The following is a 13,352-nucleotide window of genomic DNA, read 5'->3' as shown; positions in this document are numbered from 1 at the left end:
AAATCAGGCTAATCAAACATTCATTAAAATAAATCAGGCTAATAATCCTTGATTGAGTTCAGTCAGGTTAATCAACCTTCATTAAGTTAAATCCATTATGCTGTTGGTGTATATGAAAAAATACCAGCAGTGGCTGAAGCTGCACTGAGGAAAACAACAAATTAACCTGTGTTCTTCTATCGAGATCACTATAAATAAAAACTGAATAAACTGGAGTCTCCTTATGTTTTACTGTTTTTGGGTTCATTTGTTTTTTATCTAATAGTATGTATTTTTCTGTTTATTCATTTTTTTTTCTTATGTATTTTCAGACTTGTTCATTTATTTATTTTTTTTTTGGTACAGCCCAAACTTCTAATTCTAGCTTCTTCTGCAGGTGCAGTGAGACATCCCTGTGGAGTGAGGACTCAGCTCGTAATCCCTCCTCTGTGACTGTGTGTGTTACCTGTGTGGCCACTTTGGGAAAAGGTCCAGGATCCTCCTCCTGCAGCTCGATTGTAGAGAGAACCCACCTCCTCTTAGTGCGAATCAGCACACGCTCCTTACAAAGGAGATGGAAATGAAATGCTAATGATGATAAAGTTCAGCTGAGGTAGAGAAATTGTACTGAAGTTGAAAAACAGGTATTACATCAAATTATGATGTAATTATGAAAATGTAAACATGCTCAGGGACACTAATGATAACACGTTTGTAATCAGGGTTCAACACTGTGCAATTAATGTTTTCAACAGAACAATTTCATAAATGTAAAAATTTAGCTGTGCGTGAACTTGACTGTCGAGAGAGACGAATCTACTGGACTTTGAGATTTGTGACTGAAATCCTTGAAGATCTAAATTTAAATAAAAGAACTAAAAAGTATTTTTCACCTGAAAATGTGATTAAGTAAAGAATAAGTAAGCATTTTCAGTAATAATGAAGTGAGGAGTAAATCATTGAATAAAAAAATGGTTAATTGAAGGCAAGATTTTTTTTCAGGGTTTGAGGTTTTCCTGAGGTTTTTAGGTTAAAGTTTTGCTCTGAATACATACATGTTTCTCTGTGAGGTTCCTCTCCAGGCTCAGGTCGCTGAGTGCAGTTTCTGTCCAGAGCTGAGGAAAAATAATATGAGAAAAAACAGTGATTGCGGAGAATGAAATTTTGGGGTTTTTCAACTTTCTCTCAAATTTAAAGTAAAGGTAAGGTAAGATTTCATTTTCTTAAAATAGTGACTATTTTGGGAATATTAAGAGTACTCAGATATTTTTATCTTGACCAGAGTTAATGTAACTTTATTCATAACAAAAAATAAACAATTCATGTAATAACAAGCAACTGAACTAGTTTTGTTTATATCTTTTATTTAAGAATCACTCATTTAAAGTATTTATTTAGGTTGACTTAAACTAGTTGTACTTGTTACTACATCATTTTTTTAGGCTGTTCTGAAGAGCTATTTTATACAATGTGGACATACAAACAGGTTTGAGCAATTAGATTCATTATTTATGTCTCCATTGCTTTATGTTGCTTCAGAGCAACAAAGCCACAAACTCATTTTTCTCACTTTACAATAATATAATATTTAATAGCAATGAATGGGGTAAATATTGAAGGCAAGTGTTTAAATAAACCAATAAACGATGCTGTTACAGTTCATATTGTCTACTGGTGGGCATTTATAAACCTTGTTCTGACATTGTGAAGCTTGTAGATCTCAAATATTTCTGATCTGGGCAATTTACCTCAAAGAAGCAAATTTTTTCACATTTTTTCATCCATCCAAAAACATATTTCACATCTTTTATGGTGTTCATTCTGTATTGTATAAATAATTTTTGGGAATTTCCCTGAATATGTATGTTGCCTAGAAGCAACATTGTGTGACAGCCAGAAGGAGGGGAGCATCACTTGTGTGTGTGTGTGTGTGTATATATATATATATATATATACACACACACACACATATATATATATATATATATATATATATATATATATATATATATATATATATATATATATATATACACACACAACACTACTGTACACATAGAGTACACTACTGTTATTAAACTAGGTCAGATGGAACCATCATGAAAAGTCATTCCAAAAACAAACCTGTCATTATTTATATACCAACAAACCTTCAGTTAGAGCATTCCCACAGACACACACACACACACACATGCACACACACACTCCCACCCTCTGTTTCACCGTTCACACACCTGAAACATCATTTTACACTCCTTTTTTTAAATTGCCTTCTTTTTCTTTTAAACATTTAATACCACAAATTGAATGTTGTTAACTTATTATTAATGTGTTGATTAACAGTCATAAAATACATTAAAATACAGAAAAAAATTGTTTTTGTTTTCAGTAAAGTTATTGATATAATGTTTATATGTCGTCTGTGATATATACACTAATTGACTGTATATGATATGTATGATATGTATCCTCATTAACTGTGTATGGTATGTATGATGCATATACACTTATTGACTTTAATTATGATATTCATGATATATGCACTCATTGGCTGTATATATGATATGTGTATATGTGACATATACACTTATTTATTGTATATATGATATGTATGATATATACACTCATTGGTTGGTTGCTCTCACTGGACATTGGTGATGAAAACTAAACTCAAGAAATTGGTTTTTTTTTCAGGTTCTGCATTCAAAAATTATGTTAAACTACTGAAAGTAATACATACATTCCAGTGAATCTTATTTTGTCCACTTTTATAACTATAACACAATGCACTGCTTCATAACTGGATACAAATCTTTTTTATGAAGGTCAAATCTGAGCAAATCACCAAATAACACAGTTAATCACAATTTTTTATTTGAATCATTTGACAGCCTTATTTATTTGTAGTTATTCAATTATTAGATAGACTTTTACTGCCAAAAATAACAATCTTTACAGTGCCTGCTAATCTGAACAGTTCATTTCTTTGAATCTAAGAAGCCAAAATAAAAGCTGAATTAAAACGCTGAAGAGAGACGAGAGTCTCAGTTCAGCTGATAGACAAGCTGCTGCACAAACCCTCAGGCCGAGGCGTTATGGGGACTAAACTGTAGGACACTTACATTCAGACAAACATCTTCCGAAACTTTCAACACCATCATAAACGCTGTCTGAGAGGAGAACAGCGAGTGGAATGTGTCACAAGTTTTGTTAAACATAACTGACAAATCTGGTAAAAAATGTTCATTGTAAAAATGTCACCTGTCAATATGAACACAGTGTTTCTGACAGTAGCAGAGCTGCTTATTTAGTACCCTCTGTCTGGTTTACGCCCTGTAAGTAAAACTCACAGTGTTCCCACTGAACAACTGGCCATCATCAGTTATTATTGTTTAACACTTTGAAAAATAACATTGGGCCTCATTTACCATCCATTCTTCAGATTTGATGCAGTTTTTACAAAGATTCTGACATTCACCAGTGTTTTCTTATTTGGGATTTGTTTTCAGGTAAGAACAGAATCTACACACACTCAAGAGAACAAAGGTAAAAACAGTTCTGCTCTTTAAGAGCACATCATGAATGTGATGTAGACTTTATCTTTGTATCTTTTTCAAGAACACATTTAATAATAAACGTAGGAGAATATGGGTTGGAATAAAATTCTCAGGCTATTTTCAAACAAAAATGTAAAAAACAAAAACTGTACATTTTTCAATAGAAAAGTAAATGATGAAATCTTTCTATTCTACTACACTCTCAGAAATAAAGCTACTAAACTGTCACTCTTGTCACTTGGGTGGGATCCTCAAGAGTACATCTTAGTACCTTTAGTCACGGAACATAACTGTACCATAATCATATTTTCTAAGTTGTATTGACTCCACACACCCCATCTCGTCTCCAGGCTTTTCATTTTAATGTTCTGTTTTAAAACATTAGGTTATGAAAAGGTACAAAAACGTACTTTTCGCCTGGAAAAACTTATTTAAGGTGCACTTTATTTATAACAGTGTACTATAAAAATAGTTCCAGTCACACTTGTGTATTCAGTGTGTTTTAAAAATAATTCTGAATTTCACCAAAATATTCAAATTAAATTGAATCCTTGTGAAATCTGCACTAAATAACAAATAATCTGCAAATGTTCAACAATTAAGACTACATACAGTTGTGTGCAAAGGTTGTTGCTCATTTGAAGTTTAAATAAGTTAACACATCCTCTACAGAGACACACTTCTGTACATTTTAATACACAATTACTGTTTATTTGCTGAATTTAACATGTTAGTGAAAAATAAAACAGTATAAAATGCACCATATTTTTTGCACAGGCCACATTGTATACAAACTTTTGCATACAACTGTATTTGTCAGTACAGTTCTCCTTCTAGAGGAACCACCGAGATTGTATTTGTTGTATTGCTGTTTGTAAGTGTGTTTCTACAGCATTTGCTGACTGCAGTAAAGCTGGAGCTGCCATGCAAAGCTGAAGGAAGCTGAGCTTCTGGTAGGCAAATTCAGCAAAATAACTCACTGTAACCATGGAAACATCTCCTTTGTCCCTGTGGGTAGAACCTCTGGTTTTCTTAAACCCAGCTAACACACACTTAACATTGTTTAATCAGCTTGACTGATTACGGCATTTGGCAGACACTCTTACCCAGACTGACTTACAATTTGATCATTTTACATAGGTAGGTGAAGGTAGTGTTAGGAGTCTTGCCCAAGGACTCTTATTGGTATAGTGTAGGGTGTTTACCCAGGTGGGGATTGAACCCCAGTCTACAGCGTAGAAGGCAGAGGTGTTACCCACTACACTACACAAACTAGGTAGACACTTAATGACTTTTCCGCTACAAACTTAAAAAACATGGTTCTTCAAGGGTTCTTTAGTAAAGAAAATGGTTCTATATAGAACCATGAGCACTCAAAGAACCCTTTGCAGGCTCGAATGGTTCTCCGCATGGTAAAATGTTTTCACAGATTGATAGGGAATGTGTGGTATGTGGTTCTATGTAGAATCTTTTTGAAAATAGTTCTGCTGTTGTTACAAGCTTGACTTCATAACAATAGAAGAACCCTTTGGTGCCATATAGAACCATATACTACACATTCTCCATCAATCTGAAGAACAATTTTACCATGAAAAAAAAACTATTTAATGTGCAAATGGTTCACTGAGTGTTCAGGGTTCTATATAGAACCATTATATTAGATAAAGAACCCTTGAAGAGCAGTCTTTCATTGTGCTATGTGAATTGGTAGTTCTTTATTGAACCTTTTTGAAAATGGTTCTATAGCACCAAAAAGGGTTCCTCTATTGTAACAAGCTTGACATACCCTCTTAAAAAATATTGTTCTTTAAGGGTTCTTTAGTAAAGAAAATGGTTTATATACAACCATGAACCCTCAAAGAACACTTAAATGGTTCTTTGCATGTTGAAATGGTTCTTCAGATTGATGAAGAACGTGATGTAGATGGTTCTTTGTAGAAACTTTTTTTAAAAGAGTTCTATATAGCACCAAAAAGGGTTCTTCTATTCTTATGACATCAAGCCTGTAACAATAGAACTGTTTTTGGTACCTTATAGAACGCTTTTCAAAAAAGGTCTTTATAGAACCCTATAAAACACATTCTCTATCAATCTGAAGTCCCTTTTCACAATGCAAAGAACCGCTTATCCAGTCAGGATAAGGGTTCTTTGAAGAATCATCTTTTTAAAGAGTGTAGTAACAATGGCAGAACCTTTTTGGGGGGTAAAAAGAACCATATACAACACATTCTCCATCAACCTGAAGAACCATATCACCATGCATAGAATCGTTTAAGCATGAAAATGGTTCTTTGGGTGTTAAAAAGAACCATCTGTTTTAAGAGTTAATGCATAAACATTTTTATTCTACTAAATTAGAGCTTCAGTCTGGATATTAATGATGTGAGAACTTCATTCTTGATGTTTTTTAGTCATTTTAGAACCTTTTACATCTTCTGCATTTGTTCAGTAACAGTTTAGCACCTTCTAACACCACTGAGTTTGTAATTTCATGTGCCTACATTCTTTATTTTTTAAGTGGTTTCATTTTTAATTTATATGTCCATCCCTGTTTATGGCTTTTAGATTGAATGCTTGTCTAATATTTTGCTTCGATCGTGTACACCTTAACTTTTAATCATTATTACTTTTACTAGGTACTATTACTTTTAATTACCTTTTTTACTCGTCTTTATCTGCTGTTTTTACTGTGAAGCACTTTGAGCTACATTTTAATGTATGAAAGATGCAGCATAAAATAAGACTACTACTACTATTATTATTATTAGTAGTAGTAGTAGTAGTATGGATCATTCTGAACTCATTTAATGTTTCTCTATTTTTATACAAAGCTTCCTACTAAAAAAAAAAACCAAAAACAAAATGTGGCTTGTGCAAAAGTTGTGGCACATTTAATTTTTTTTTTCAGTATGTCAAACAGCAAATAAATTGTGCACTAATATGTACAGAATTTTTTTAAAAATTTTCATATTTAAACATTTTCTCTATAGAATATGAACAAATAACTCTTATTATTTGCTATAATAATAATAATAATAATAATAATAATAATAATAATAATAATGTTTTACAGATTTCAGCACCTTTCTAAAATGCACACATTAACTTTGTGGCATAACAAAGAAACAAATGAACAGAGACCAGTGAAGGGGCTCATTGGTAGAATTATTAGTTATTTTTGCTGACAAAGGATTAATCATTTTGTTTCTTCTTTGTTCTGGGTCTCTGAGACAGTCAGGCTCTAGTTTCTACGAGTCTCTATAAAAACACTGAACTAATGCAGCGTAAGTGGATTCTCTCACTTCCGCTCATCATCTCTCAGATCAGGATTCTCACTCTCTCTCTCTCTCTCTCTCTCTCTCTCTCTTCTGTTTCGTCCCGATACCTGCTGATTTCCTCATTCTTCACTTGTCCCTTTCGTCTGATTAGCTGTGGAGGAATTTTCTAGGATGAATATTTGTGTTTTTAAAGTCTGTTGCAGACACTTATGCTGATCTATAATAAAGATACACTGAATGTATCTCAGTGGTGGTTTGCAGCATGTTTTTTTGTATTATGGTGATGATTTATTTGCCAATGACATAAAATACACATAAGAGTGCATTCATACAGAACTTACAAGCATTTAAAAATAATCAAGAATAAAAACAGGCTTGTTTCTATTGTGGTTCTCATAAAAGATATCAAGATGATAGATAAGGTAGTACACACAAATACCTTCTAAGCAGCTTATCCTTCTGGCCACAGGGGGTGCTGGAGCCTACCCCAACACTTTTTGATCAGACAGCAGGAAACACCCTGGACAGGTAAACTGTCCATCACAGGGCAGATACACACACATATTCATTCACACCAAGGGGCAATTTAGCATCTCCAATTGGCCTGACTGCATGTCTTTGGACTGTGGGAGGAAACCCACACAGACACGGGGAGAAGAACAGAAACTCCACACAGAAAGAACCCTGGTCACCCAAAATCTTCCACATAACAGTATATAAAAATGTATTTTTATCAAATGAACTGTTGTTGCACTTCCTCTAGTTGCATAACTGCAATTATCTTGTACAAGATTAAACTGCAGGTAGTTCGGGACAAATTTATTAGCTTAATTGCGTTTACTCTTTCCTCTACCTGAAGAAGGTTGAGTTGTTCAATATGATCTGCTTCCAAATGTGTACAAGGAGATGTTTTCAATACAACCCTGATCAACTTATTTTGTATCATCTGTAATGTATTCTTAATAAATTGAGAAGAACTACTATACCAGAAATTGGCTGGGTGCTATAAGCTTAGTTAGACTATAGCACCCATGCTATAAAGTCAAACGTTTTATGCCCTGAAAAAATGAATAATAAGCACGTTCTGTGGGTAAGGCAGTGGTTATTAAGAATGAATAAATTCTGCTTTAGTTCTGGTCTTGCAAAATCATTAAGAACAAATCTTCTAAATGTAGCTAGAGCTTCTCCCACCAAAATTCAGAGTGATTGGTCAGTGTTTTAAAGAGATCTGAGCCAAAGAGTGTTTTCAGGGCATGTAAGTCATTTTTTTCAATGCACGGTTTTCCAGTTACTGAGCTGTTTGTGTAAATCACAAAATTCAGCTTTATATTACTTTAATCATCATCTTGTTTCCTACAACGCAGCACCATTTTGAAGCAGCTGACAGCAAGTGCAGCTGGGCTTAATTACAGTACTGCAGGGTTAGTTCTTACACGGCGATACAGCTAAGACACCTTTAGTAAACAAAGACAAAGTACATTTGGTCTTTTTATTCCACATGTTTACACAGATTTTAAGATGAAAAAGAGAAAAGATCTGAAAACAGGGATTTTCTTCTACTTTATTAGAGTCTTTCAGATGTTAGTGTTTTGGTATATCAATGAAATTGACATTAACAGTTGGTAAAGTAGTTATTCAGAAACAATGTTCCATATTTTACTGATGTGGGATGTTTTTATTTGCTGTCTCATGTCAGTGTTCATATACAATTTGATGTGTGTGTATATCAGTTTATCTGTCTGTCGTATAGATGACAATATAAAATGCAGTACGGCTGAAAAATATATTTCTTAGAACACAGAATTATATTGAATTACCTTGCACTGATTGATTAGACTTTTCTAGCAGGAGTTAAACTGACCCTCTGTCTGTTACAGTGAACCCACACTCCCAACCCAAAGATTCTATATATATATATATATATATATATATATATATATATATATATATATATATATATAAAAGGTTCTATATAGAACCATGAACACTCAAAGAACCCTTTTCATGATTAAAGGGTTCTTTGCATCATGAAATGGTTCTTAAGATTGATGGAGAATGTGCTTTTTGAAAAGGGTTCTAAATAGAACCTAAAAGGGTTCTTCTATTGTTACGATGTCAAGCTTGTTGCAATAGAAGAACCCTTTTGGGTGCTATATAGAACCCTTTTCTAAAGGATTCTATCTACGTCCATCTACAGCACATTCTTCATCAGTCTGAAGAACCCTTTCATGATGCAGATAACCCTTTAATCATGCAAGGGGCTCTTTGAGTGTTTATGGTTCTACATAGAACCACTTCCTGTACTGAAGAGCCCCATAATTTTTAAGAGTGCACCAATGGGCTAAACTGTAACACTCTACTTCCTGTCATTATGAGTGGAATTGTACATGAATGGTAGAAGCTACAAACAGTTCAAGTGTTTGTTTGTAGCAGAGATGTATATGTTGCTTGCATAAAAACATGATTATTCCAACTATTTTAAAAATGATTCCCCAAAAACAAAATGTGCCATTGTGCCCGCTCTCCTCTACTACACCGGCATGCTTCTGCTTTAGAACTTGTTCAGCTTGTAACACATTACATCAAAGCCTGCGCTTTACTATCTTTGCTGCTACTGACTGTCAGGCTCAGTGTGACACTCTAATTTAATAATCAAATACGCTGATGATATCTCAGTACATGGTTTCATCACTTCAGAGGAAAACAGGTACAGAGAGAAGGTTTGGCTGAATGGTGGGCTATAACAATCTCATTATGAACGTCAATAAAACAAAAGAGATGAAAGGAACGTGGACCAATTATATAAAAAAAAGATGGAAAGAAATAGTAGTTTTTATTTCAATTTTTTAGATTTGTGATTTCATTTGATTATTCATGGTCAACTAATATCAATTATGAAGGCTCAAAAGTGTCTGTATTGTTAAGGCTTTCAAAGAAGGCAGGCTTGAGTGTGAAGATTATAAGGAATTTCTTTACATTAGAAAAAACAAAAAACAAAGAACCAACTGGATTGTTTGAATTACAAACTAAAACATGTAGACAATAATCAAATGAATTGTGTTGTTTTAGAGTAACCAGTTTTACTTGTATTAGGCACAGATGAATGAAAAGTGTTTATTTTAAAGAGAATTCTGTTCCAGGGAAAGCCAAATAAATGACAATGGAGTGTTTCAGTTTTGTTTCATCAACAATTGAACTCCATATTGAGTGTAAAAAGTCACAAGTTTGACATCATAACAATAGAAGAACGCTTTTTAGTGCTGTATAGAACCATATACAACACATTCTTCATCAATCTGAACAAGTGTAGTGCTGTGTGAATTTTAAATTGATGTATGGATGGTTAGTGGCTGTATGAGGGTGTATGTGTGTAGGTTCTTTCTTTTTATTATGTTTTTCAATGAGCTCCACTCTTAAATTCCAGTGTATGTATTTTTATACCTACAAATAGCAGTAAAGCAGAACTGAACTGAACACATTAGATAGTATAAAGAAAAACAAAGAGAGACTCAGACAGAAATGTGTTCTACTTACAGACAGCAGAAGAAGGAGACGGAAGGTCATCCTCATCCTGAAGAATTCAAGTTAAAATGATCATAAATTTTAGCTTCCAAACACGACAGTAAGTTGCTCGACAGAAGGTACAACAGCCGCCACACAGTTGCTGCTCTCTCTCTCTCTCTCTCTCTCTCTCTCTCTCTCTCTCTCTCTCTGTTCTGCAAATAACACTCGCACATGAACGGAAAGAGCCCTCAGGCTGCAGGTCTGGGAGGGGCCACTTTGACGTGAACAGCTTGTATACGGACGGACGCGTCCCTTCGTTTATTCTTCTCTCTCTTGTTCTTCTCATGCGCACCGCAGTTTTCCCTGAAGTTTCCCACGTGGACATAAACAGGACTATCCAGTTGCCAAGAGGAAGAAATATGTTATGCTTCTGTAAAGTATACCAGACTGCAGCACAATATTCTTGATGACAAGCAAAGAGATTTTTATGCCTTTTAATTATATTTGTTATTTATTTACTCACTCATTTATGATCTAAGCCACTTATCCTCCTAGGTTACGGCGGGTGCTGGAGCCTATCACGGCAGTCTTTTGACAGAAGGCAAGAAACACCTTGGACAGATCGCCCATATATCACAGGGCAGACACATAGACACACACACAAATGGAGGCAATTAGTATCTCCAATTCACCTGACTCAGAGATCGGCAACCCAAATGTTACAAAGTGCCATTTTGTCTTTTCAGTAAAAATCAAACCACATTGGGAGCCACAACATTTTATGTCTATTTTACCATCTTGGTTGTAAATATGTTTCAGTATGTGCTAATGTGTGAGTATAGGATAAAAATAAAAACAAAACCACAGACTAATTTGCTCTGCTTTAAGCTTTAGCTCAGCCATAGCTGCTTTATTAATGAATATTTATGTTCATCTTAAATGTTTCTCTTTACTTTTTGTTAACTACTAGCTAGGCAAGATTGTTGTCTGTGTTGCTATGGTGATCAGCAGTCTGCACGCCAACCTTCAGGTTTAAGGTTTGCTCAATTAGCAGATATAGGCTACATTAACTCCAGTGTTTATAATCATATATTGTTAAAACTGATTTTTATTAAATAATAAAAATTATCGTTTTATTTTTGCCTAAAAATCAAATTCTGCTGTTGAGTTGCAACAGGGCTTTAGAAGTCGCATGTTGCTGACCCCTGACCTGACTGCATGTCTTTGGACTGTAGGAGGAAACCAGAGCACCCTCCACACAGAAAGGACCCTGGTTGCCTGGTCAGGGAATTGAACTCCTTCTTGCTGTGAGGCGACAGCTCTACCCACAGTGCCACCTGCTTCCTGCTTCCTTTCTGAAACCCATGAAAAATGAAGATGCACAATGTTAAAATATATAAAAACAGTTAACAATATAAAACTAGACAATATAAATTAAAAAAAAGAATAACTGAATGTCAAGAAACATGATCCACTTAAGCAAAGACTAACTTAAGATCTGAAATTAGTCACTCTGTTATTGTAATTCTCACTCAGTGTTCCTGTAGGCCGTTCCAAGTTAATAAGGTTTTACTGTCAGAACTTTAGAATAAATCAAACCATTAGAGTACAGACTGTACTTAGTATTGCTAGTAAACATACACACAAATATGAATGAAGCTGGCCAACACTAAGGACTCCATTATATTAGCCTTTGCACTGAAAGTGAAACTAGACCAGCTTTTTGATGAAGATCGTAGTGATGAGTCAAATGTTTGGAATCTGATATGATGATGACCAGATCCAGTGACTGTAAAACTGTCTTCAGAGCTTCTGTGTATGAAGTGTCCCCCGGCAAAAAGGCAGCTGTTTAGCTTCTTTATTATTTGCTCAATGTGAAGGATACAAGATAGTTTATTGTCTACGCTCAAATTAAATTTTATAAAATTAATTCAATAATAGAACAAATTTCCTTTCAATGAAACAGAGAGCTCAGCATGTTTGATTAAACATGTATGTTTAATGTTGTATGATTAAATGGTTCTGTGTGGGATAAAATGGTTCTTCAGATTGATGGAGAATGTGTTGGAGATGGCTGTTTATAACACCTTTTTGAAAATGGTTCTATATACATACATTTTTTTTATTGTTACAAGCTTGATATTATCACAATAGCAGAACCCTTTTTGGTGATATAACCATATACAACACATTCCCTATCAATCCGAAGAACCATTTCACAATGCAAAGAAACTTTTAATAATGCAAATGAGTGTTAATGGTTCTATATAGAAACTTTATCTTTGCTAAAGAACCCTTCTTTTTAAATAGTGTTGCTAATACTGGCCTCTACATATAGATAAGTATAATCAACAGAGGGCCCGAAATGGAACCCTGTGGTACTTCAACTTTAAAGATATCCTTCTAAGGCAAAAAAAAATAAAAATAAAATTGTTGGAAAATGCACATCGTTACTAAAATGGTAACTAATCTGCTATGATTTCTTACAGTAAATAACCTGTAGTGGCAATAGCATACAAAAACAACAGAAAAATGCTCAGAATGTTATTAATTATGACCGTTTTAATTGACTACTTGAGCAGAGACAGCATTATAGACTGCACAGATTGTTGTCAATAATTATTAAATTAGTTAAGAACCCCCTTTTCAGCCAAAGAGCTAAGGAGGATTTTCAAATTTCTATCCTTCTACACCATTTTGACTTATTTAGTGATAAACTAATTTGACTATGATTTGAATCGTTTATTCTCAGGTTATGAGGTTGAATATAAAGATGAGAGAGAATGTGCTCTGCTGTGGGGCTAACGTCTAAAGCCTGTCTCTGTGTCTCTGCAATGTCAGTTAGGAATAATGAGTGTAATTATAATGACATTAAAGGTAATTTTGGTCGATCCGCCCGTTTGACTGAGATGTTGACTTGAGTCTTTTTGTTTGGGGTGTGACCGATGCTGAGAGGAGGCGGAGTAGAGATGACTGAAAACTGACAGCCTTTTCAAATCCATCTGTGTGTTTGATTAATAGAGTTTCACATAAA

General features: G+C 34.3%; 1 protein-coding gene across 1 annotated transcript in view; it reads right to left on the bottom strand.

The window, feature by feature from the left end:
* Positions 1-10,517, bottom strand: part of cdh26.1 (cadherin 26, tandem duplicate 1) — a 34,500-nt gene extending 23,983 nt beyond the window's left edge. Inside the window, exons 1-3 of the mRNA XM_036591749.1 lie at positions 10,349-10,517; positions 1,035-1,094; positions 446-541 (exon numbers count right to left, since the gene is read on the bottom strand). Coding sequence (XP_036447642.1) covers positions 446-541; positions 1,035-1,094; positions 10,349-10,384 — 192 coding nt within the window. The 5' untranslated portion in view covers positions 10,385-10,517. The remainder of the gene's footprint in view (positions 1-445; positions 542-1,034; positions 1,095-10,348) is intronic.
* Between the last annotated feature and the right edge of the window lie 2,835 nt (positions 10,518-13,352).

This window comes from Colossoma macropomum, unplaced genomic scaffold, assembly GCF_904425465.1.
Source record: "Colossoma macropomum unplaced genomic scaffold, Colossoma_macropomum, whole genome shotgun sequence".
NCBI classification, from domain to species: domain Eukaryota; kingdom Metazoa; phylum Chordata; class Actinopteri; order Characiformes; family Serrasalmidae; genus Colossoma; species Colossoma macropomum.
This window is presented reverse-complemented; position numbering and strand designations above follow the sequence as displayed.